The 25,120-nt window shown below is 39.5% G+C and overlaps 2 protein-coding genes and 2 non-coding genes across 5 annotated transcripts; 2 read left to right on the top strand and 2 right to left on the bottom strand.

Moving 5' to 3' along the window:
* Positions 1-14: 14 nt before the first annotated feature.
* Positions 15-87, bottom strand: TRNAA-AGC. The gene has a single exon. It is a non-coding gene; the product is annotated as a tRNA-Ala (tRNA).
* Positions 88-1,510: 1,423 nt separating this feature from the next.
* LOC122642714 (thioredoxin-like 3-1, chloroplastic) lies at positions 1,511-3,740 on the top strand. 2 transcript variants are annotated; one of them, XM_043836278.1, is made up of 5 exons: positions 1,511-1,839; positions 1,955-2,025; positions 3,263-3,333; positions 3,457-3,474; positions 3,581-3,740. In XM_043836278.1, the coding sequence occupies exons 1-5, from the start codon at positions 1,511-1,513 to the stop codon at positions 3,662-3,664; spliced, it is 573 nt and encodes a 190-aa protein (XP_043692213.1). In that variant the 3' UTR covers positions 3,665-3,740. The 2 variants fall into 2 exon arrangements, with proteins under 2 accessions (XP_043692213.1, XP_043692212.1); XM_043836277.1 differs by having other exon boundaries at positions 3,600-3,739.
* Positions 3,741-8,599: 4,859 nt separating this feature from the next.
* On the bottom strand, positions 8,600-13,339 carry LOC122643885 (E3 ubiquitin-protein ligase RING1-like). Its single transcript, XM_043837456.1, has 2 exons — positions 12,185-13,339; positions 8,600-8,907 (listed from the first exon to the last, which is right to left on the bottom strand). The coding sequence occupies exon 1, from the start codon at positions 13,314-13,316 to the stop codon at positions 12,228-12,230; it is 1,089 nt and encodes a 362-aa protein (XP_043693391.1). The 5' UTR covers positions 13,317-13,339; the 3' UTR covers positions 8,600-8,907; positions 12,185-12,227.
* A 200-nt stretch (positions 13,340-13,539) lies between these two features.
* Positions 13,540-13,621, top strand: TRNAS-GCU. Its single transcript has one exon. It is a non-coding gene; the product is annotated as a tRNA-Ser (tRNA).
* Positions 13,622-25,120: the final 11,499 nt, after the last annotated feature.

Raw genomic sequence — 25,120 nt, forward strand, 5'->3', positions numbered from 1 at the left:
AAAATAATAGAAATTGGAGATGCGGGGTATCGATCCCCGTACCTCTCGCATGCTAAGCGAGCGCTCTACCATCTGAGCTACATCCCCTTACATATTATTATTATAAAAAACATAATTAACAAAATAGAGTATTTTGGTAACCAGTTACCCATTCTAACTCAATCCAGAACGAAACAGCCCACTAGGCAATAATAGCATTACTTTACCAGTTTTTTTGAAATCCCTTCCTCTATAAACAACCCATTTGGAGGCTTCCGATCTAGGTTCAAATAAGTTGAATCGGCAATGGGATCAGCTTCTATCAATTCTAATTCAACTAGAATTGCTCAAGAATCAGCTTGATACATATAAGATCAACTCTCCAATAAATGGACGTCACATGGTAAGGATTCAAGTCCAAAGCCACATAAGCAAGTCCACACATGATTGGTTTGAGATCACAAGGAAGCCCTTATGACCAAGATTCCCCACGCCAAATGTATGATTGGAACTTTCCATTTGGCCAGCCAATGTGGGACTCTCCACAATGCCAGTTACAAATCAGCTCAATGGTTCCCCGCTCAGATCTCCCACCTAAACTCTAAAGTATGTGTTTCACATGAACTAAGGACTACATGGACCTTTGAGGCTTACATGACCTCAAGACATTCTTTCCTCGTCCTATAAATTGAACTATAGTGGTCGAAGCACACAAGTGAAGTCGTACAATCTTAAGCCTACTATTTCTTGGCTTTCCATGCATGTGCAGGTTCACGTCAGGAGGATCTCAGCTGCAACACAACCTAATCCTAGAAATCTAGTATGAATACTATAGAATCGAATTGGCTGGATCTGATTTTTATCGACTCTCGACTTAAATAATCAACCCAATTGTTGGGTTTAGGTTGATTCTCGTCAGATCGGAATAAAATTAGAAAGAGGCTAATTCCATTTACTTGAACCTTGGCTAACATAGCAGGAAACAGATCCTCTCTAGCGATGTACACAATCCACACGCCAACATACATCCCAATGTGGATTGTGCCAGTCTATCTATTGGATGTGGGTTGGACACCTTCGCACGGCTGGAAAAGATCCAAATCCAACATAACATATAGATTATTGGATATAAAGAAAAAATTCTTTGAACCATCGGGCATCTTTTCTTCTTCACATGAAATGACCTCGCTGCCTTCCTACCAAGAATACCGTTTTATCTCACCTAATTGGTGTGATCCTCTATGAGGATATTCATGGGGCTCTTGTGGCCTTGAATGCGGGCCCATTTCCCATTGTCATTTTCTTCTTTCCCCATTCTCGTCTCTCAGATAAGGTTATCTCCGTGTGTAAGAAAGAAAAAAAAACCAAATTCCCTGCTTAATCTCAACCTGAAATTCAATCCTGTCCAATGTGAGTTACAATTTCGAGTTTTGATCAGTTGTAATGCTTCTCTTGGGGTTTCTCGGTGAAACATCATCAGCTTAAAACAATTCATTTTAGAGAGGGAGAGAGAGAGAGAGAGAGAGAGAAGATGTCAGTTTTAGCTTTGAATTCTCAGATTCTATATAGAGAGAGATATCAGAGAGATCAACAACAACAACAGCAACAGTCATCAAGTAACGGAGGCTGTTCAGTGTCTGTAAATGGGTTGGGTTTCACGTTTTCGTCATCTTTCGGGAACGATATTAAGCAGAGAGAGTGGGGAAGGAAATGGAGGAGATCAGAATTGAAGGCGGAAGCGTTTTGGCAAGATGTGTCGGAACCCAATGTCGTCGAGATGGAACACATTGCAGACAATGATCAACTCGATCAGATTCTCCTCCAAGCCCAACAGCTTTCCCAACCCATCATCATCCACTGGTCTCTCTCTCTCTCTCTGAACTTCTAATTCTTGGGTTGTTAACCTCCAAATTGAGTTCATGGCAGGGTTATATATTTGACGGTTTTATTGTTTTCTGTAATTTGGTTCGTCAAGGATGGCTGCTTGGTGCCGGAAATGCATCTATCTGAAGCCAAAACTGGAGAAATTGGCAGCAGAGTATGATGAGAGGAAAGCCCATCTCTCTCTCTCTCTCTTGAAATTAAACATTCTTTTTAACTAGGGAATGTTATCGGTGGTGATTGGTGAAGCTGATCTCAATGGATTTTTATTCTCTCAAGTGCAGTGCATTGAAAAGTGGCCACGGCATTGGGGAGGATAAAAATTCAATGCACAAGTGAGGTGCACTGTCTGATGCATTTTAAAGGTGCATTGACACTTGAGAGAATGAAAATTCAATCTCAACTTAATCCAAGAAGTATTAATGATTCTTCCTCAATATGGATAATCCCCTTGCCATTGAGTGGGCTAAGGGAGTGGGGGCAAGAGCCCCCGAATTAGATTTTTTAGAGTAGTTTATGCTGGGGGGGGGGGGATAGTATTATACTAAGGGTGTCAATCGCTTCAGTTTCGGTCATTCGGTTCGGTTTCATGCCTTGATGGTGTGAATAAAAATTGAACTGAGAACGAGTCGGTTCTGGAAGTGGAAACTGAAACCGAACCTTCTTGGTTCGATTCGGTTATGGTTCTGATTCGATTTTTCAATACGGGTCTAATACGATTCCAATTCGATTATCCAATACGATTCCATTCTACTAGGCTGTCTTGTCTTGTTGTGTTCTCAAGAAACTCCATTTATATAAATAAAATGCTCACAAAACCTTATATTCATAAATAAATAAAAATCCCAAATGGGGTTCTCTACTTTCAGATCTTATATTGCTTATCCATCAATAAAGTCAGAGAAATACATCAAAATTATAGTTCCAAAAGGAAAGACAACACCATAAATAGAAAAAAAGATACAGGATTTTGGATTTAAGTGTGGTATTCGGTTCAAACGACAATTTTTGAACTAAAATCGAAACCGAACCAAATTCAATGCTCATATACCAGAACCAAAATTGAACCGAATAAATTTGATTCGGTTCGATTAAATCAGCTCGGTATTTAGTATTCGGTTTATTTTGACACCCTTATTTTATACTTTTGAAGATTAGGGTTTCTTTATATTGCACTGCATGAGACTATATATATATAGGGATTATCTCGTAAAGAGATGTGTGAGGGTTTTGTAATTTCTTTATTATAATAGTGGAAGCTTTGACCACAGACATAGCCTATATTGGGTAAACCACGTAAATCCTTGTGTTAAAATGTAGATAGTTGATTCAACTATATATTGTTTAATTTGTTGCTTTTTTGGTTATAAGGAGCTTATATTGTTTAATTTGTTTCGTTAACACAGGATCAAATTCTATTATGTGGATGTCAACAAAGTCCCTCAAGCTCTTGTGAAGCGTGGAAACATATCTGTAAGTGAAGTTACAGCCTTTGATCTTTGTTATGCTTATTGGCATTGTTCTCTCTCTCTCTTGTTTTAGATTATAACATGTTTATTTTTCATTTTTTCCCCTTTATTTCTCTCCCTTGCTCAGAAAATGCCAACAATTCAGGTTAGTAAATCTCTTGATGTTTGATAAGATTTTCTTTGAATTTCATTCACTAGAATACATGAACATGAAAGAGAAAAGTGAATAAATTAAAGAATTGAAGGGAGTGGGATGGAATGGAATTGCAGTTATGGAAAGATGGAGAGATGAAGGAAGAGGTTATTGGTGGACACAAGGCATGGTTGGTGATTGATGAAGTCAGAGAGATGATTCGGAAATATGTGTAAATGGGTAACACTGTTTGCTTTCTTCTCTCCTATATATCTTCTTTGTAATTATTAATTCATTCAACCAATGTGTGTATATATGTATATTAATTCTATATAAAGTGAGTGTTTTTCTTTTGTTGGAAATAAGACAAATAAGTGCTAATATGTTCCACTAAACATATAAAGGGAAAAGATTCTCTGGACCGCTGTCAAGGGAGGAAAGGCTGACACGCTAACTCTCTATTACTCTATGTCTCTATCTATCTCCTTATCATATGAAATGATCTCGCTGTGCTCATATATATATATGAAACTGTTCCCCCAAACCTCATTGGTACACTCCTCTCTACTGTTTTCTCTCCCATATAAATGGGAAGAGGAAAGCAACATGTTAATAACAAGGATATTATTCTAAGTTTTGTTGTTTTTTTTTTTTTTTTTTTTTGGGTGGGGTGGGGGGGGGGGGGAGAGGGGAGCTTCTCTATGGGAGAACGTGGCCCCTACATGCACATGGGGCCTGATGAGAATACGCACAAAAAAATCTTGGTGGGCGAGAATTATGCTTTCCATAGGGAGTCGGGCAGTCATTTCGTTCCCCACTGTGTCTAAGCGTGGGCAATACACTCTCCCCCCCTCCCCCCACCAAACTTTTCTCCCTTTTTTTTTAATAAAAAGGTTTTTTCTTCTGGAATTCGTCCAATTGTATTTAAACATTATTTATGATTCATTCAAAATATTTTTATTGGGAAAAGGCTAAGTATGCTAGCAGTGTACCTTATGCTAGCACCCTATGTGTCTATCTCTCTTCCTCCCTTTGAGAGGGTAAGAGAGTCATTTCAAAGGGTGGAAGAGAGAGATTGACACAGGGTGCTAGCATACCCATCCCTCTCCCATTTTTATTTTTTCATGTTAAGGGAAAAGTATATTCATCATGTAATCAAGCATGGTTATTCATATTTGTAAGTTGTAACTATCGATATGGACTATATAAGACAAATGATAATTATGTAATTTGATGTATGAAATTGTATCATGGAAAAGAATAGCCAACTTCACACAATCCTCTCACACTCTCTTTCTCCACCCTAACATGTGGGGACTGTGTGGTACCCCATCTGCGCTCCCATTGTCCTGGTGTAATATTCCATTCTATACCGGAATCTAATAGCTTCCATATCAAATTTTAAAATTAGGTGCATAATATCATACTCCCCTGTACAATAAGAAGATTGGCCTCTTTACATGTACGAAAAAGGCAAAATCAGCATAGTTTCAGTCTCAATGTAATCAATCACTAATACACATACCAATTAATTCATTCACAATTTTGGAGTCATCGTGTAACGATGACTTCCTTAAAAAAGAATGGGAAAAAGATTGCAATGCTGTTGACAAAGTACTCCCTCTCGAGTCTGGATACGGTCCCCATCCGGGACCATGGGGACAGATCTGGACTCTCCATGTGGTGTGAGACTCACCTCTAGGGACCGTGGGGACAGATTCTATGCATTGCCATTGATGTGGCATAGGAGATTCCTCGCCCCCCCCCCCGGTAGCATGTTAAAAGGCAGGGTTTCAGGAATTGGCGAATCGAAACAGGAAAAGCCCGATTCAGGGGCAATCACAAATCCAGATTTGTGACGATTCAATATGGCCAATTCCTATAAAATATTCCTCTGATCTGCTGATTCTAGGGCTCTTTCAGACCAATTCAAGCCGATTCTAAATCGAATTGGATCAAAATCGACACTGACTGCTTTCGTCACTGATTATGCATTTTAAAACCTTGACAGCACTGTGCCCAAGTAGAAAAAAGTAATTGAACTATGAATTTTTCCAATAATCAGAGAGGGAGTGACAATGGTTGTTCTTGGAGAAGATGTTGAATTGTAGAGCATGGACTAGACTAGGGCTTGAATCCAGGGTTTAAAAACACAGTGTCGGGGTCTAGACTGGTCCTGGCCAATTCCGATCTGATCATATTGGAATCAACCTGGATCAGTTAGCATTCAACATCAGAATCGATGTTTTAGGCTATCTTTGGTATAGTTTTTATTTTTGATTTTTGCTTTAAAAAACGTTTTTGGTTGTGTTTGGTATCGTTTATGGAGCCTGTTTCTATTTATAAAAGATTGAAAAAAATCAAAAACCAAAAACGACTCTTAACCCATTTTTGTGTTTTGGCCAAAAGCTATTTTTGTTCTATTTATTCGCTCAATGTTAATGAACATATGCTTATATGTCACAAAAGTGGGGGTAAAAACGTCATTCGGTTTGGTATTAGAAAGTCAAACCGCAGTGCCCCTCTCTTCTTCTTATTCTTCTTCGTCTTCTTCTCACCATCTTCCCTGCAACCATTCCCTACTCATCGGCTCCCCACCCCTTCCCCTTCAACCCCCCCCCCCCCCCCCAATTCATTCTCCCTCCCCCACAAATATCCTATCTTCCTCTCCCGCCTCAACCCCTGCAACCCCCCCAATCTCCCATTTTCTTCTTCCTGTCTCCTTTCACTTCTCCTCCTTCGTTCCTGGGTTGCAGAGAAAACGAAGACCGAATCTATTACTCCTGCTTCGTTCCTGGGTTGCAGAGAAAACGGAGACCAGATCTGTTACTCCCAATCCGACTCAGCTCCTCGTACGAGGAGGAGGGAGAGGACTCTCCTTGCACGGTAATGACTTGATATGTGGCTCATACAAAACCTGAAACCCACTATGGAAACGCACTCTTGTGCTTTGTTGTTGTTCTTTATTTTTTTAACATTCAATTCCATCTTTTTGTTCTTCCCTCATCTTCTTTCTTTAAAAAAAAAAAAAAAACTTCTTCTTTCCCGCACTTGCAACCTCAGTCTCTCTCTCCTTCTCTGTATCACGCACACACCATACCCCATCCATTCTCTTCCCGTCTGTATCTTCCTCACGCCCCCAACCAACATGTGATTTCCTCTCCCTTCCTATATAGAACAGACCCTTGTACTTTGATGAAGAAAAAAGAGATTGACAGAGAAGAGATGATTAGGAAGATGAGAAGTTCCTTGGGATGAAGCTACCAGGAGAACAAACCAGAATTACCATTAAGAAACGAATCAGATTTGCCATTAAGAAACGCTCAACGAAAACCTCGATCTGAAATTGGGAACAGATCATCATCCAGAGAAAAGAAAAGAATGGGTTCTGAAAAGAAAAGTTGGGTTCTGAAAAGAAAAGTTTCTTTCTTTCTAACTTTCAAACAAAAAGCTAAAAATTTGGAGAGAAATTATATTCAAGATGGATAAACAGCATTACAACGTAACGAAATCTAACATTTTGTTTGAGTTTTGAAGATTCTTATCCGGACCCTTCCTAATTTGTCCAGCCTTAAAGAATGACTTGGGTTTGGAATTTTGGAAGCCATGGATGGGGCGGTGGTCAAAGAAAAAGAAGAGGAAGTCAAAAAATTAAATACAAAAAAAGCGATACAAACTGATTGGGTGATTTTACGGTGGAAAAATAAATAAATTAGAGGGAGGGAGAGAGAGAGATGAACACCACAACTGCAGTACTCCATTCTCATAAATCCCTCATCTCGGGTCTCTATTCACTCCATCATCAATGTTCTACTGTACAAATCCATCTTTGATCCATTCATCCATGAATATGATTTTTATGCTTTGCAATTTAACTCAAAGGGTTTGGAAAGTTGAAAGAATTATAAAGAAGGTGGGTGAAGGAAACATCTCTTAACCCTTTTTTTCAAAAAACCATTTTGTACATAGGGATACCAAACCAATTTCTTCAAAAAAAATCATTTTATGTCTATTGGTTACCAAATCATTTTTATGTTTTGATCAAAAATAATTTTCATTAATGATTTATATTAAATTGATAAAAATAAAAAATAAAATGCTACCAAAGATACCATTAATAGCTTAATCCTAGTTTTCATACAAATATTGGCCGAATCAGATTGCTGGAATCGAGATTGGCCTCCGCTAATTCTAATCCAGATTAACAAATACGGCCAATCTGATCCTGATTCTTAAAACCCTATTTAAACATCCCCACATTCTTTGATATCTCTCAAGAGATGCCGCTGTGCTGCTGGGATCCGACCCCTCTGCAGCGTGGGGTGCTCTATAGATCTTATGGTGCGACACAAAACTCACCACATGGACAAACTCTCATTTGGATGGTGTGGATCGAACTGTAAATACAGATTTCAAAATTAAGCAATCATGTCCAACGTGCCGAGCTCGATCTATGCCATCCATATGGCGAGCTCTGGTGCCACGCCACAAGATCTGTAGTACAGGGGTACGCTACAGAGCCGTCTAATTCCTGCTGTTGCTGCTTTCTTTCCATCATCATTTCTAGTTCTGCAACCAATGCTTGCGCTTTCCTAGAAGAGTGACAGAGACCTAACCAAACACATTTATTTACACGTCACACATGCATGGAGAGATAATATTGACGAAAGGAATATGCCGGATGCTGTGGATCTTCAGCAAAGTAATCAAAATCTAAAGGGGGGAGACTAAAACAGAAAGAGCCAAAACCAAAGAGGAGACCACGTCACCCTCGAGTTCTTGACTACACCTTCTCTGTTCTTTGCCATTCAAATTCAGGTGGACCTCTCTTAACCCGTGGTGAAGAGAGAATACATTCTAATTAAACTTGAGAAAAATATTTTGGACCTTCAATTTAAAGATGACATTCAGTCTTCCTAGAATATCCTTATCATAGTGCCAATCACTACAGGTGATGTGAAGAAAAACTAAATCAAATTAAATTTTACAAATAAGAACTTGCATGAAATATGAATGAAAGCCAATCAATCTACCACCACTAACACCTCACAGTTTACCAAAAAAAAAAACTAGCACCTCACAGAATGTTTTTGGATAAGTGACATGCCAACAAATATCAACATTACCTCCCCAGGGAGCAAGAATAAAGCAGCTTCACCTTCTATTTATTAGTATTTCAAACTTGAAAGAATGGAAGCAAAATTAATGTACATTCCACAGAACCAGATTGCTAGGGATGGATTCCATGTCACCCAAATACAAATGTAACCAGTGGAGGAGGGGAATATATAAAGATGCATAAAGGCAAAAGATAAAAAAGAAAAGAAACTATAAAGCACAAGGATCACACATGTACATCCAAGAAGTTCCGATGCAGATTACAATTACCAAATTTCGGTGGAGACCTCACGGGTAACATCCTTCTGACAATTTACTGTTCATAAACTGCAAAAAATCATCAGGACAGGGGGATACAAATTTAATTAATTAATAACTACACTCCATAAATAACATATAGACAACTCTCAAGCATAGCAGAGCCATAGTTGATGAAAACAAAGTAGACAGAATTGGAAAATAACATCCATCCCAAATGTGTGGTTCTATAATTGTAGCCGGCCTAGTCAATCATACAATTACCACCCATGGGGCTCACTGCCCCCATTATTTGGCTGGAATCTTTTCCTCAAATCTCCAACACCAAATTAAATGATGTAGAAATAGAAAATGAGTCAAACAAAGTTCTTTTTTCTGAGAAATACCTTTCTGGTGAAACAAAGGGAGCCGTAATGAACTAATAATAACTGAGTCTATCTCATGGGAAAAAATGCAAGAAAGAATCAGTACATGACATTGTTTACTGTCCAATGAAGGGAGAGGTAATTAAAACCTGTTTCAATCATATGATACAACAACATCCCTGACATTCCATGAGAGATTTGTGGGGTCTCAAGAATGGCCCTTCCATGCAACCATTTTCTAGCTAGACAGCATCCCTGCCATTCCATGAGAGATTTGTGGGGTCTCAAGAATGACCCTTACATGAACACATAAAGGACCTAATCTGGTAATCCCTGTTATACATTCACCATTGGGGGTGGCAATTTAGCATGTTAAGCCTTGCACTGGAGTGGAAGGGCCTTATGCCAGGTCCCTGACCCTGGCCAAGACTTTGGGCCGGATATTCAGGCCCAGATCCATCCTAAGGATTGGTGAACCCCCAATGTGTGAGGCTTTCTTTTGAGCAACAAATATATTTATATATAAAATTTTAACATGCCAACCTATTCTAGCTTGGTTAGTCTACTTGCATACTAAGTGAAAGGTTCAAACCACACTGCAAACAAAAAAGTTTCTTCTCTTTCCAAAGGAATATAATTTTTAGATACTCACACATATCATATGGTGAAAGGTTTCATGGTCAGTGCAGACCAAGTAATTATGTCACGTGGAAGGCTGATATACCCAGAGAGAAAGTATTCATTCAAAAGAAGAAGAAAAAAAGAAAGGGGGGGGGGGGAGAAACAAAGACAATAGAGAGACAAGAAGAGACAAATCCCACAGGAATCAGCACCAATAGCATTCTGAGAATCAGTACCTAGAAACCTCAAATTCATTAGCACATACAAGATGAAACAGAAAGTTTGGAACCTCCATCAAGTAAGAGCTCAAATCTATATTTATTCATCATATTCTGCTTCACAGAATCAAAACTCTCCATACCCTTTATAAATACTGATAAAATTCTGTTACTAATCCTCAATAGCCTTGATAAGCTTTCAAAGAAACTGCAAAGTGTAGTAATGCTTTGAACAGGGTTTCATAGGTTGACATCCTGTCAGCATTTGTGTCAAAACTCTTATGCCACATTGGATGCACAAATGTTGGGCTCCTTAGTACCAGAAAGCCTTCCTACGGAACACAAAAATCAAGCCAAAGTAACAGGTTTTTAGTCTTTTGCACCCAAGAAACATGAAATCCAGCATTACGTCTGGAAGAAAAGAAATGCATCACCCCAAGGGGTAGCTCAGTTGGCAAGGACCAACACTTCACAATTAAAAGGTCATGAGTTCGCCTCTCCTTGGGCCTATCCATCTAAAAAAAAAAAGTGAAATGGACCTGTAACTTTGACTTCCAAAACAGTGTCCCACTACAAGTAAGACTCTCAATTATGACTGAAGAATATTCAGTACAAATAGAAACCACTAATACAGAATCTAAACTCATATTAATAAATCTACAAACTGTTGGTCGGTTGGTCCAATGAGTACAAATAGCACGTGCCTATAGTATAAAGCATTTGAAAAAAGACTAGCACACTTCTCGAAGTTCTTAATAATTATCAAAAGAAATCGATCTTGGGATCAGAGTACAAGAAAAAGGAGAATATGAATATCTGAGGGGCAGGGGCCCAAGCAGGGCACCTATATTGCCACTGTAATGCTAGAATAATAGGGAATAAGATAAAACAGGCAGGCAGTCATATTATATATTATACTATTTAAAAGCTGTTTTTTGTCTAAAAAAGTATCTCTATTGCTAGATTGGGTCCTTCAAATAATGTATCACAGATTAGTAGTTCAAATCATGTTACAAGTTAATTGAGTATTTGCAGAAGTCTATACACCCAAGTAGTACTATTTACTCATCCTTACTCTATATTTTAGTGCTCTTATCACGGGGATTTATGATGTGAATGTGGATTTCTACATCTCCCTAGGTAGATTCCTGTGGAACCTTTATCTTTCTCTTCCCATGTTGCCTTTTCCATTTGTTTTCTGTAATATGCTATTCCATAGCAGTTTGAAGCTCATCACCATTACCAAAAACACTAAGAGCAATTGTTTACACTAGCCAAACCCACAACCAAACCATCCCACGTACTCCACTGGTTTTAGTCATCCCTACATTCAAGTGGTTGAAGAAACCCATCTAGCAACTTTCAAGACCCAAGAAATCCATATGAAACCACAACCAGTCACCCCCAGCTGCTTCTAATGTTCAAATGATCCCATGAACATTTTTAATGTATCCTTAATACCACACCTACTGCCTCTACTGTTTCCTTAAGCTTGTATTCTAAAGCTCACCAATGGGCTGTGACTGCCCTTACAATCCCACCCGTCTGTCACATTTACTTCAAGAATCTCTATTTTCCAATTAAGTTACAATATATCCTGCAAAACAGCAAAAGCTTGGCATAGGGGAAGAAAAAAATATGAAAGCTTCTAAAAGCCATTCTTGAAATACATATCCCCAGCCAGCTGCTTTATATAGGGATGAGATTCCCAGGACGTATCATGTGTATTCATCTCCAGATTTTGAAAGCTTAATATAGAAGTAAAACATAAGCATGAACAGATGAAGTACAGTTCATTTGGCAGCACTCAAGAGGATAATAGATACGACTATAGAAGCTGGGTGAATGGCTAATGGCTTCTTAATTGCCAAATTATATGATTGCATAGATTTTGCCACCTTCTATGTTCAACCATGATCATCACCACACTACCTATGTAAATTTAGTTCTAGTTGACTACAACCCATCATTTCAAATGCTCAACAGTTACGAACTTCTGAAATACAAGTTATTTTCTGTACTAGTTTCGAAACTCAGACGAGAAATATGAATCAAATTTTCAGCAGATCATGAAACAAGAAAGAAAAACATAGAGAAAGAGAGAGAGAGAGAGAGAGAGAGAGAGAAGAACCGAGAGAATACCTGGCGTTTGCCAAAATAGAATCACAAAAGGAATGGCCGAAACTCAATCGAAGAAAGCCCTAATTTCAGACATTACAGTATCGCCATCCTCATCCCGCCTGGTGGCACTGTCACCCATACCTCCACCACCACTCAGAAGGGTCCCACTCCCTCCCTCAACCGGCCAGCTGGAAACAGTCTCCCCACTATTTGCAGGTCCCGCAGAGCTCGTCTCAGCTTGCGCCATCTGAGGAGAATCCGCAGTAGCAGTAGCAGCAGCAGTCGACCTCACAGGAAACACAAGCCCGTGCCTCCTAGCAATATGCCTCAATGTATTCCCAATTCCATAAAAATCCTCATCCTCCATAAAATTCCCAAATCTCACCGCAACCCTAGCCCCTCGAGTGGGTCTGCTGCGGCTGCGCTGCTCGGGCTCATCCGTAGGGAGGCGATAGCGACAGACAGGACATGAATTATGCTGCGACAACCACGGGAGAATGCAATCGCAGTGGTAAAGATGCTTGCAAGGCAACTGCTTGGCCTCGACATCGACCACGAATTCGTCCTTGCAGACCGCACAGAGGAGAGTATCAGCGGCCAATAATGAAGTCGTGATTTTGACGCTAGGGATGGATTCGACGGAGGACTTAGAAGCCGGAGTAGAGGAAGGGTGATGGTAACGAGCGAAAGTATCGTCATCGGGATCGGCGAGGTGCTGGATGAGGCGGTCAAGGTAAGGGCTATCACGGAGGAGATCATCGGAGGAGGAGGAAGCGGCGACACGGATAGCGTCGGGGATTTGGAAGGTGTCATCATCGGTATCGGGATCTTCGTCGATAGCGAGGGGGAGAATGGCTTGAGGAGGGGAGAGGATGGGGAAGGGTTCGAGGGAAGGAGGGGGGTGAGTGTTGTTGTTATGGTGGGTATTAGGGTTAGAAGAGAGGTGGGGGAAGTGAGTAGAAGTAATAGGGGAATCCATCTCTTCGAGGAAATCGCCATGGCAATGAGGGCAGATGAGAGGTGGAGAGAAGAAGAGAGAGACGCTCATGTCGCACCCGTGACACCAATACGTCTGTCTTCCGTTGCTGTTGCTGTTACTGCTGATGTTACCAGTACCGGTGCCGGGAGTGGCGGTGGCACTAATTGACGACATTCCGATCTTCTCTCTCTCTCTGTATCTTTGGAGTGGTGGAGCTTACAAGTGGGTGAGAGAGTGCGAGTGGGTGTGGATTGCTTTTCTTCGCAGAAACGATGGCGAAGTACAGTGCGGGCTAACTGCTATCTGCTAAGTACCCCCCCTCGAATTGCTTGGGAATTTCCGAAATGCCAATAATTTAATATCTAAATAAGATAAATTGACTCATACAACACATCGTGTCGCTTTGGCCGAGTGGTTAAGGCGTGTGCCTGCTAAGTACATGGGGTTTCCCCGCGAGAGTTCGAATCTCTCAGGCGACGACTACTTTTTTTGCCCTTTTTAATTTTCAACTGTTGCAGAGAATTACAGGCTAATGACGGTACAATCTAAGGATTAAAATCCTCTATAGTCACAACTTTTCAAGGATCAGGATCGTCTCCAGGGAGCCCAAAGCCCAGGGTGTTGCCAAAGGGCATCTAGTGGTTGAGTTTTTTTTGCCCTTTTTAATTTTCAACTGTTGTAGAAAATTATAGGCTAATGACGGTAAAATCTAGGGATTAAAATTCTCTATAGTCACAACCTTTAAAGGATTAGGATCGTCTCCAAGGAGCCCAACGTCCAGGGTGTTGCCAGGGGGCATCTAGCGGTTGAGTTGTACCGCACATCTAGAGATGTGTGCGACACAGTCCAAAGGTTGGTAACACCGCTAGGCTCCCTGGAGACAAACTAAATTCCAAGTTCAATGCAAGACTTTTTTTTGTTTTTCTTTCTCGTAGAATACCATTGGATGGTTCGATGTAAGACAGTTTTTTTTTTCTAAGTAGACACCACTAAGTCGCATTTTTCACGTATCCGAAGTACATTATTAGGACACTGTAGACTTGTTTTTTTTTTTTTTTTTTCCCGAGAAAAGTGGGTTTCGAGCACGGGTGGAACTTGGAAGTATTAAAACTTTAGATGGTGGCTCAGTGGTCAGTACTCAGTACTCAGGAGGTAACCTGGCATAAAAAAACAAGGGAAAGGTCTATTATCACTGTAGGTTCGAAACCTGGTATATTTCACACCAAAAACACTAATCACAGGACATCAATCAAATATAAGATGATGATGAATTGATGATTGGCAATAGAAAAGCAAGAAGAGTTAATAGTAGGAGCTCAAGAAGACTTTCCTAATGGGAAGTCCCAAATACCAATGGCAGTAAAATGCTGAGCTTCCCTATTTGTTTTATGGGAAAGAGGGGAAAAGTTCTCAGAACCCTTAAGGCAATATAAGAGAGAGAAATAATGAAATATAAAAGGGAAGCAGTTTTCTGATTGGGCGTGTGGCGTACATCGACATTCCCATGTGTCATCATTCTCTTCAAAACTAAGGAGCAAAGATGTCTTTTCATATAGCGAAGAGAGAGATAAACTCATGGGAGTACTGGTGTAGATCACTCCTAGAGAATCGTATTAATATTTGTCGGTAAAACTATCTGATCTAGTCCGAGTTGGTCAAATTAGTATTGGTTTCAATATCAACAATAACCGATATCAAGTACTCAAACCTTGGGGATTAAAATCCTCTTCAATTCCCTGATCGCAGAGTGAAGTGCAGTTCGGGGTTGAAAGGTCGACAAGTGGAGAAAAAATCCTCTCCAATTCCCTAAAAGTGCAGTGTAATGTAGTTCGGGGTTGAGAGTTCGACACCTGACAGGTGTCACATCCAACGGTGTCAAGCTCGAGAAAAACAAAAATTGACTCAATCGACCTCGGACCGTTGGATGTCATGCCTGTTAAGTGTTGAGCTCTTTAGCTCCAAACTGCATCGCATTTGGCAATCAAGGAATTGAAGAGGATTTTAATCTTGACATCTGGTAGACACGACATCCAATGGTCCAAGATCGATTGAGTCATTTTTTTTTCTTTCTTCTCAAGCTTAGCACTGTTGGATGTCATGCCTGACAAGAGTCGATTTCTCAACCCCGAACTGCACCGCACTACACTGTTAAGGTAATTGGAGAGGATTTTTTTTCCGAACTATAGGTACTATCTCTCTCACATATGAAATGATTTTATTGTCCTCCCATGTATGAAACCATTCCGTAACACTTATTAGACACATAAATGACCAATGGGTGTGCCTATTTATTTTAATGGTCAACAAACAAACCTTGTGGGAAAAGACATGATTTGTGGGCATCTTTTGAAGACATCCTTTAGGGGTGTCTTTTCTTTTCCTATATAAAGAGAAAAGTCTTGCCCATTTCTCTAATAACATTTTTTAGACAAACACCTCCTTTTGTTTTTCATCACTATTGTAGTATGTCTTTGTCAATGAGCTAATGAGTATAATCTTCGGATACTACCTAGTTGTAATCACATTTGGAGGGCAGCCTTTTATGATTGGGAATTGTTTTATCTTGGAGGTATGAATATAATGTCCCAGTTTGCACAACCTTAAGGAGAGTATTTTAATACGACTCAACTTCACTGTATGTACATCAAAGTTTTGATGATTCAAGTGATACAAAAGGACGTTTACTGGTTCTATCAATCCCTTCTCCAACTTTTATGAGGATATTTCGGTGACATACAAATTGCTATACAAACAGATAAGTCTTATATCATTGCCCATTACACTATATTTTCTATCAGCTTGTGAGGAACCCTCGTTTGTTTTTTTATAAAAAATTATTCACATGAGAGCAAGGTTCTAAAACTCGGGTTTCGACTAGGTTTCAACCAACCAGAAAACGAGTTTGTTTCGGTTTCGACCATATTTCTGTCGAAACTTGGGACTTTCTCCAAGCTAACTCGAACCTTGGTTTCGAGGCCCAGAAGTTGTTTTTTTGCCCTGATTTTTGTTGTGCTACCTATTTTTGACATTTTAAACTCAATCCATGCATTAGTTTCACATAGAGAACACTAAAAATATTACTTATGGTTTTGACCCAAGTTTGATACTGTATATTATTCTTGGATATGGTATCAAATAAGGTTTGACCGGAACATAAGTCCTTCAATATAAATGAGGTTTAAGCAATCTTGGATTTGTTAGAAAGCTTTGTTTTGATAGCTTTTCAAGAAGTCTAAGATTGCTTGAATCTGATGTATATTGAAGGAGTTATGTACTGGTCAAACTTAATTTGGTGTGCGCGTATACTATCAAAATCGGTCTGAATGAAAATATTTGTTTGAACATCAAAACAAATGAATATTTTACCGTACTTTTAGTTTTTAGCAATGTATTACCATATTAAGATTTATAGAATTTTAGATTTGAAAAAAACCTCAGCATTAGAAAGTTGAAAATTGCACCTACCGTAAAAAATCTAGTTTTCGTTTTTGAATTGGGGGGTTGACTTTTTATCATTTTGGAATTTGATTTTTTAACTATTTTTATTGGATTCCAATAGGAGATATTTGCTTATTTATGAATAATATCTTAAGCAAATGAAATACAAATATAAAAACATTTACTTAAATCATTAGACATAACTAAGTGTCTGTCTTGGTTTCTGGCAGCTTCTGGCATGAATACCTATCTGTCCTAGTTTCGAGCCAAGTGTCCCTTAGTTTTGATGAACATATGTGTCGAAACCACCAAAATATGGTCGAAACCCGGTCGAATCCAGGGATTTTATAAAATCTCCCTTCAACTCGTCTTGGAAACCTAGGAAACTGAGTTAACTCGATAGTTTCGACATGTTTCGATCGAATTTTTGTTCCATGCATGACAGCACACACCCAAGCATCCAATATAGGGGTGGGGTGGTCATTTTGCCACCCATGTGTCTGGGCGTAAGGAGTGCGACCAAGCAGTCTTTTTTCCTTTGTTATATTATAAAAAAACTAGGGAAATGTTTTTTGTTGGGAGCGTGGCATATGCTGGTGCTCCCATGTTTCTATCTCTCTCCTCCATCCCTATGTATGAATATCTCTACCCTTTATTGGGGGAGTAGAGAGATAAACACGGAAGCACTAGCATAGGCCATGCTCCCGAATAGAGGACACTTTCCCAAAAAAGGTCCCATAAATAGGGAGAGGGTTCCCCATGCCCCAAATGCATAAGAAATCTCCAACACCTCATTAGTGGTGTCATACTAAACAATATCATTCACATGGGGTCCACATGGTATGAGAATACGCTGGTGTTATTTATCACATAAAGATTTGGAAATGATTTCCTTTAGCCATGGTCAAGGGGGGGGGGTTCTCCTTTAACCTTGTCCTTCCAATGGCATTATGAGGGTATTGGGGAATGGGTTTTGATCCTCTACTGTCGCTTGCCCGTCCTACCTGTGTGCTTCCTTACACCGATAGGGGTGCAATGACCACTCTACCCCCACCCGGGTAGGGCATTCAGGCAATGGGTAGGGCGATCATTGCACCCAAATCATTATCCCCTCCAATTCGCTGCCTCCTCCCAATTCCTCCAATTCCTCACATGGGGGCATAAATGACCACCCTACCCCCTGCCCCCTGCCCGAAAACACTATCCAAGTTGGGGTCCACTCCCCCTGTTAGAGGAATTGGAAGAATTGGAGGTGCCCGCAAATTGGAGGTGATAATTATTTCATTGCGCCCCTACCTGTGTGAGGAAGCACACAGGCACGACGAGCAGACGGATATCGAGTAGTGACAAAAATTGACAGCCATCGATGGTTGTACTTTTTTGCATCCACAGTACAGGAAAACTTTCTCTTAAAGATTTTATTCTATCATTTAATCATTTATCTATAAAATTTGATATTTTCAATGAAATATCACTTTTGTATTTTAAGTCAAAACAAACGACAACGGAATTTCTTCTTTGGCTCTTTAACCAATTATGCAAATTCAAAAAATGAAATTACACACTCTCTCACATATCATTGTTTATGTGAAGGAGTGAATGTCATAATGTCCTCTTCCCTCTTGTCACATTTCGAAAGGGATTCTCTTATTTGCCAAACTGCACTCAGACAATGTAGGGAATCCTCTCTCTAACTGATGAAGTCTTTAGAGAATCAGGATCCTCTCCAACAAGTCGCCGAGGGAGTTCCCAATGAACATCCAACGGCTGAGCTGGGCATGCTGACTGGGCACACATTGGGATGTGTGCCAGCCAGCCTAGCCATTGGGCACTCATTGGGTGATTGCGTCATTGGAGAGGATCCGGATCCTAAGGAACATGATTCAAGTATGACAAATCAGACATGGTATAAGGGTCATTTACCAAAAAAAAAGAAAAAAAGAAGACATGGTATAGGGTCCATCTATTACGGAATTGGTAGAAACCCTAAACATTACAATCGAGAAGAAACAAAGATTTCCCAACATTTATGACGTTTTGGAGTTATTTATTCAATATACATTGGATATCTTGCTACAAAAGATAAGCTTTATTGATTTTCTCTATTTAGTAACTGACTAAAAAGAAGAAAGCAGTAGTAAAAAATGAAGATCAAGCAAGATTCACCATTGATTCAAAAAAATGATTTTAGAAAATCGACCACAATTGGAAAAGGGGTTCCAACGATTCACCTGTTCCGATTCCCATTACTAAAACCATGCCACAAAATCTTTGTTTTTTCTTATATTGCAAAGAGTTGATGCCCCAATCAAATTCAACACAGATAAGAGATAAACACTCTTTGAACTAGAGACCGGGCTGCTGGCCGTAATGCCATGTGATGGGCTGCGCTTCATTCTCTAGAGAAGGGCCGTCGATCTCTTTTTGCTTTTTCACATGGACCCATTGGGATTCCTGAAACAGTGATCCATCACGTGATTCTTTCATTACCTTATCTCTATTGTTAAAGGTTCCAAATGCCTTTTCTCAGTCCCATCCAATCACTAGAACTCATAGATTAAGAGATTTTCTCTTCGCCATGAGTGAAGGAAAAAATTCTTACAAAAAAAAAGTGAAGTTTTCTTCAAACCAGTGGAGGAGGAATTCCTTTACTCATGAACAATGATTGTTACTCATGAAGAATGATTGAGGCAGAAGAAGTTTAAGAGGGATTCACTTGAAGGAGTTCTGATGATGGGCGGGGAGTGGGAACTGGGGTGGGTTCCCCTAAAGGCTTTATTTTAACTTTTCTGCAGAGAGAACCTTCCTTAAGAAAGCAACTTTCATGAAATAAATGGTTCAGTTAAAGTGAAAGGGAAACAAAGAACGATTCCAAGCATCAGTGATTGAGCCACCTAACCCAACTGACTGAGAAGTTGATTCCTAAATCTGCCATATAGAATTATCACTTTCAGTCCCACATTGATCTACCACTTTTCTTTTCTTTAGAATTCTTTTTTTTTTGGTAGAATCTTTTCTTTAGAATAACACTTGACAGCCATTGACATTCCCAAAATCCATGCAACTTATTGGTAGGACTAAAGACTTAGCCCTAAGGGTCTTAATCGGGATGATTCTGGGTAATCCAAATGGTTCATAATCGATTCCGATCCTATAGAGTCGATTCCAGAACCGTCCTGTTTATTAAAGAGTTCCAAAATCAAAAATCGATCTTGGTCAACAATGGAATGGTTCGGTTTCAATTTCTTAATGATTATGTGCAGTCAAACACTCAAATAAGTACAAAATTCGTAAGTATACAAATAACTTCCCAAAGCATAAAAATAATTTGAATACTTTTAGAAACATACGAATATCAAGCATCAACCCTTTCTTTTCTTGATAATTAAGACATAACTCTAATAAGTTATAACTATTAGATATTAACTAAGATTAAATATGTATCTTAAATGGGTCTTAATCATTCCAGATCTAATCGGTTCCTACTCGATCTTTTCATTCTGAAACCGCTCCCTTCCCAAAATCAGCTCCTAGATATTACCCAAAACAAAAAAACAGCTCCTACAGGATTTAACTGCTTAATGCAAGTGATCAAGAATACATTTATTCTGCCTATTTGCCAGTTCTATAAGTATCTAATGACCAATTCTACCACTAATAAAAATCGAATTCCCAAATCAAGCATGCCCCTAATCTAGAACCCCACCATCACCTGCCCAATCGAGTTGCAACTCTTCCTACAATTCTTACCAAAAAAAAATACTCTCTTCCTACAATCACAACTAGTATGTTTTTTTTTTATATGAAACAAACATTGTATGATTTGATTGGAACGGTCATTTTTTCCCACTAGAACTCTTGTTGGGGAAGCATTCAAAAAGAGAAAGGTACTGGTAGGTAACAGGCTTTCTCAGGAACTCAAATCTAACTGACCCACTACTTGAGCCTTTTTTGGAAAGGAAAGCCCCAACCAGAGACACTCAGATAATCCACCAGCAAAGGGAAAAACAAATCTCCATGGACTACAACTAATACATAACAATCTACAGAAACCAATAAAGTAACCTATATAGAATGCCCTCCTGCTTCGAGGAATACAAAACCTTGCTGTGGCCAAAAAATGGGTTACAGAAAAACAAGAAAACCAAACAGAAGACAATTGGGTTCCTACAGACTGTATTAATAAGAAAATGGAAATGGGAGGCAAGTACTCAATAAGGCAAAACCTGAAAGAAGTTCTAAAATTGTACAAAGCATGTATGCAGAATTGCCTCGTGCTCTGAACAAATTTAACTATACTGGTAATACCAACACTTTAACTACACAAAATTTAATGAAACCTCCCTGACACTAATATAAAAAACACTGATTAATATTCCAAACAGGAAAACATAAGCAGCGCCGGAATGGGGGTAGGATAAAGCAAAGCTAATGGAACATCCACACACAACGAGCCAAGCCAGATCAAACCAGTTGATACTGGCACAAGATGCTAGATTTGGCTGTAACAGGTTTCCAGTTACCAGTGTCACGGAGTTAGGAGTGGATAACGGGTAGCTCTGCTTCAAAATCCCAGTAAATGGCAATCCTCTAAGAAATCTTTAGTTAAAAACTTGAAAAAAACTTCTCAGGGCCAGGGGTGTGGGGATGGGGGAGTGCCGATGCAATCTTCACTCTTCCCCCTATGCAACCACCCCCCCCCCCGGCAAAAAAAATAATTTCTCCCTGGTGTTTTTAGCCAGAATGCCCTTGAGTACTCATCAATCGAATGCGGGATAACCCCTGCAATGCATATGAAAAAATTTATGCAAACAAATCACACTGACAGCTTAATTATTTCTGTTGTTATGGAATTTATATACATATTTAATTAATGGTAAAAGTCTGGGTACACCATCAGGTTGCCCAGACCTGTGTCTGTCTCTCTCCCACTATGGAAATGACCCTCCCCCTTTATTAATTGATACCATAGCAAACACATAACAGTGCACTGCCAGGCCATAGCTCAAATAATTGACAATATTTAATCACTTTCTGTGGGTACCCAAAAAAGTGAAAGAAGGGGGGGGGGGGGGGGGGACGGACAAAAGCAGCAAAATGCACTTTTGGTACAACATCATGCAGACCTGTGAAACAAACTGACAACCCCAGTTAATCCTAGTTGAAAACTATCCAGAAATTTTAGGAACAGTAAAGATACACCTACTGGATCAGTATTGCTATGGAGAGACACATTGACCTTCAAGGAGAAACATTGCAAATTACCTTATAATTACTACTGTAATTCCAAAACATGGTACCAAATAAGTCAGAACCAACAATCAAGCAGGCGAAGACACCGGAATACAGGACAGGTCTCATGAAGGAGGTTCTCAAATAAAATCAGGCAACAATAAAAATGGACGTTAAAGGATGCAGTAGATAACTCCAGTAGTACCACCAACCACAAGTTAGCAGAGAAGTACCTCTTTCCAATAAAATCAAGTTTTTTTTATTGGACAAAAGAAAAGGGGGGGGGGGGGGAGAGATGAGGAATTTCATGTTAACAATAAACCCAAAGAAAGGATTCTCTTGGTTTCTTCTCAATGCATATAGCCCTTTGCTAATTATAAACTCTCTCCCATAAAGCTTCCATTCTGGAATTTCTGGTTCAAGTTTCTTTCTGTCCAATTAGTTCTCTGTTAGTGTCTTAGTAATGCAATCCAGGTCGGGTTAACCTTTACTGGATTGCTACGGGCCCACCCAAGTGTTACTGTGTTAGATAACTCCAATCATAAGCACAAGTGGCAAAACAGTAAATATTTGAAGTCTCACAAGAGCAATGGCAGAATGGTAAATAACTGAAAGTTATAATGGAATGGCAGTTTCGTAATTAAAGATGAACTCAAAGGGTAATAAGGTAAACTAAAAGAGAGGTCAGAATTGAAATTACCATTTAAAGAATAAGGGTAATCTAGGAATTAAAGGAAAAGTAAGGACATCACAAGGATAAGGAGTAGAAAGAAGGGTATAATGGGAAATAAGGGTTTAAATAATCCAAATAACAAAATTGCGATAAGGAACTACCGTCTCTTACCTCCAGCCGAGACCTATGGCGAAACCCAGCAAGCCTTTGAAAAACCCATCTCTCTCTAGAAGGCAGCAATCGATCCAGGCTATTAAGAGAAGTTTATTCACACCCAACAATTCTCTGAAATAAGTTCAGTACATTTTCCACAGACAAATAAATTTACTCCACTTCTTCAGAGCCAAAATTATCTTGCTGCTCAGGTTAGTAATTCACTGTTGTGCATCAACCAGAGCATTAGCACTCATGATGCTGACTGCACCTTCCGAGTAGATCCTTGTTTGTAAACCAATTGACAGGAAAGATTGCACCACCCACAAAAGAAAAGGTGAATGCAATCATAATTTGTTTTCATACAAGAAAGTTGAAAACAAATGAGTAAGCTATGCAGATAGATGCCCAATCTTTGTAGATCAACTTGCTTAAGATTCAAGTTACACTTAGTGGAGAAATAAACAAAGAGACCTTCAAGGCAATAACCATTTGTACAAGCCTTTGCTACAACTCCTAATGCTACTCACATGATGGTCTATAAATAAACTTGCTCCAGAATTACCTAGTTAACCATATATGCATGTCGGTGTCAGTATGTCAGTATATGTTTCTTGCAAGACAGAGAAGAATTCACACTCATCCTCCAAATTCATCCCTAATATCGAACACTAGTAATAATTATTTGGGTTAAAGAACCCGTAAGACCATCCATCATCAACAGCAGTCCTCCAAAGCAAATATACAACTCAGCCTTATCCCAACTAATGGGATTGTCTACATGGATCCTTTTTCTGCAATAAACTCTATTCAAAGTAGGGGGCGAGCTTTGGCGCAACAGTTAAATTGAGCAATTACAACCTGTTGGTTGTAGGTTCAAAATTGGAAACATTCTCCCTTAGGAAGCAGGGTGGTAAGGCTGCGTACATTTGCCCCACCCAGCCCCTGCAGTAGTTCCTAGCTCTATCGAAGTCATAGTTGTTACTAGTCCTATGCTATGCATGTCTTTCCTCACCACTTCTCCTAGAATCATTCTAGACCTACCCCTGGTTCTTTTATCTCCAATCTGAATCACATCTCCGTATTGGAGCATTCAAAGGCACCTCCATTATACATTTCCATGACACCTCAAATGAATTTCTCGCAACTTATCATCTATTGGAGCGACTCCCAAATTAGCTCTAATTTGTTCATAATAAGAGTCTTTCAATATGGATTTTACCATTTCCCATGGCATGAGCTGCAATCAACCCACTTGATTGTTTCCTCCTTGTTCATGACATAACAATCTTCAAAATTTTAGCTACGTTTACATCAATTCTGTTCTCTCTAAATAATGAAAATGCTATAACATCCCATCACTACCCTTTTGAGACAGTCACAACCATTTCAAAGCTTTCTCTTACCAGCTAAACATCACTAGCAGACACTTTCATAGTTGACCTAAGAGAGATGGCCTGCATGTCTCTTTCTCTCTAATACAATTCATAAATTTTGTATGGTAAAGACCAGAGCTACAAAAGTAGGCAACAGTGTCAATCATGAACATTTTTCTGAGAACATGGACAAACTAATGTAAGGCTAGATGGAACCTATCCAACCCCAGTCAAGATCACAAATAACACCAATATAGATAGTGGTTTCAGATTTGAAACAATGTTGCAATCTGGAACTCAGGTCTGAAACAGTAGAATAAATAGATTTCCTAACCCTCGACAGTAGCCTACAATATGGCCTTATATTCCAAACACGATAGGTCAACAACCAGCAGCCTAATCAGTACCACTAGAAATAGACAATAACAATCAGAAAATTGACTCAACCAGAAATAGCAGCTAGAAAACTCAGATGGGACTTATATTCATATCGAGATTAGACCTCCATAGGGTGAATAACCCCTGAAAAATTGAGGTCCAAGCTATGAGGATCGACTGAGATAACACAGGGTCTCAGAATTAGAAAGTAGAATATAAAAAATAGAAGCTTAGTGAATATAGACCAAACCAGCCAGCAGAAGAGGACTAAATTTTGATCGAAGGTAGCTCTTATGGTGTAGGATAACCCTCAAAATCCAGGCTGATACCCACAAGGAGTCGTTGAGATATGGCTCCTTCAAGTTGCAGCAGCAGTAACCTTCAGAATAGACCAGCCGATAGCATAAATTTAGGGGTTTCAGTAGCTTGCTGATCTGAAGTCAGACACTCTGACCTGACTCAAACTCAGGTCGAATGGACCGCTTTGAGGGGTGATATGATCCCTAGAATTGCTGCAGCAGGGACTCCTTAGTTGCAGAGAAAACCAGGTTTAAACCAGGCAACAGGAAATTAGAAATTAACCCAGCCGTAAGGTGTGATTGGTGCCCACAGATCAGAAACTAAACTCCAGCAGATGTGCAGCTACTGTTGAAGGACTCCAGAAAAGACTAATACCTTCAGTAATGGGGCTCGATTAGTTAGTTGCAGGTGAAAGAAACAAAATAAAA

Source organism: Telopea speciosissima, chromosome 10 (genome assembly GCF_018873765.1).
Source record: "Telopea speciosissima isolate NSW1024214 ecotype Mountain lineage chromosome 10, Tspe_v1, whole genome shotgun sequence".
NCBI classification, from domain to species: Eukaryota; Viridiplantae; Streptophyta; class Magnoliopsida; order Proteales; family Proteaceae; genus Telopea; species Telopea speciosissima.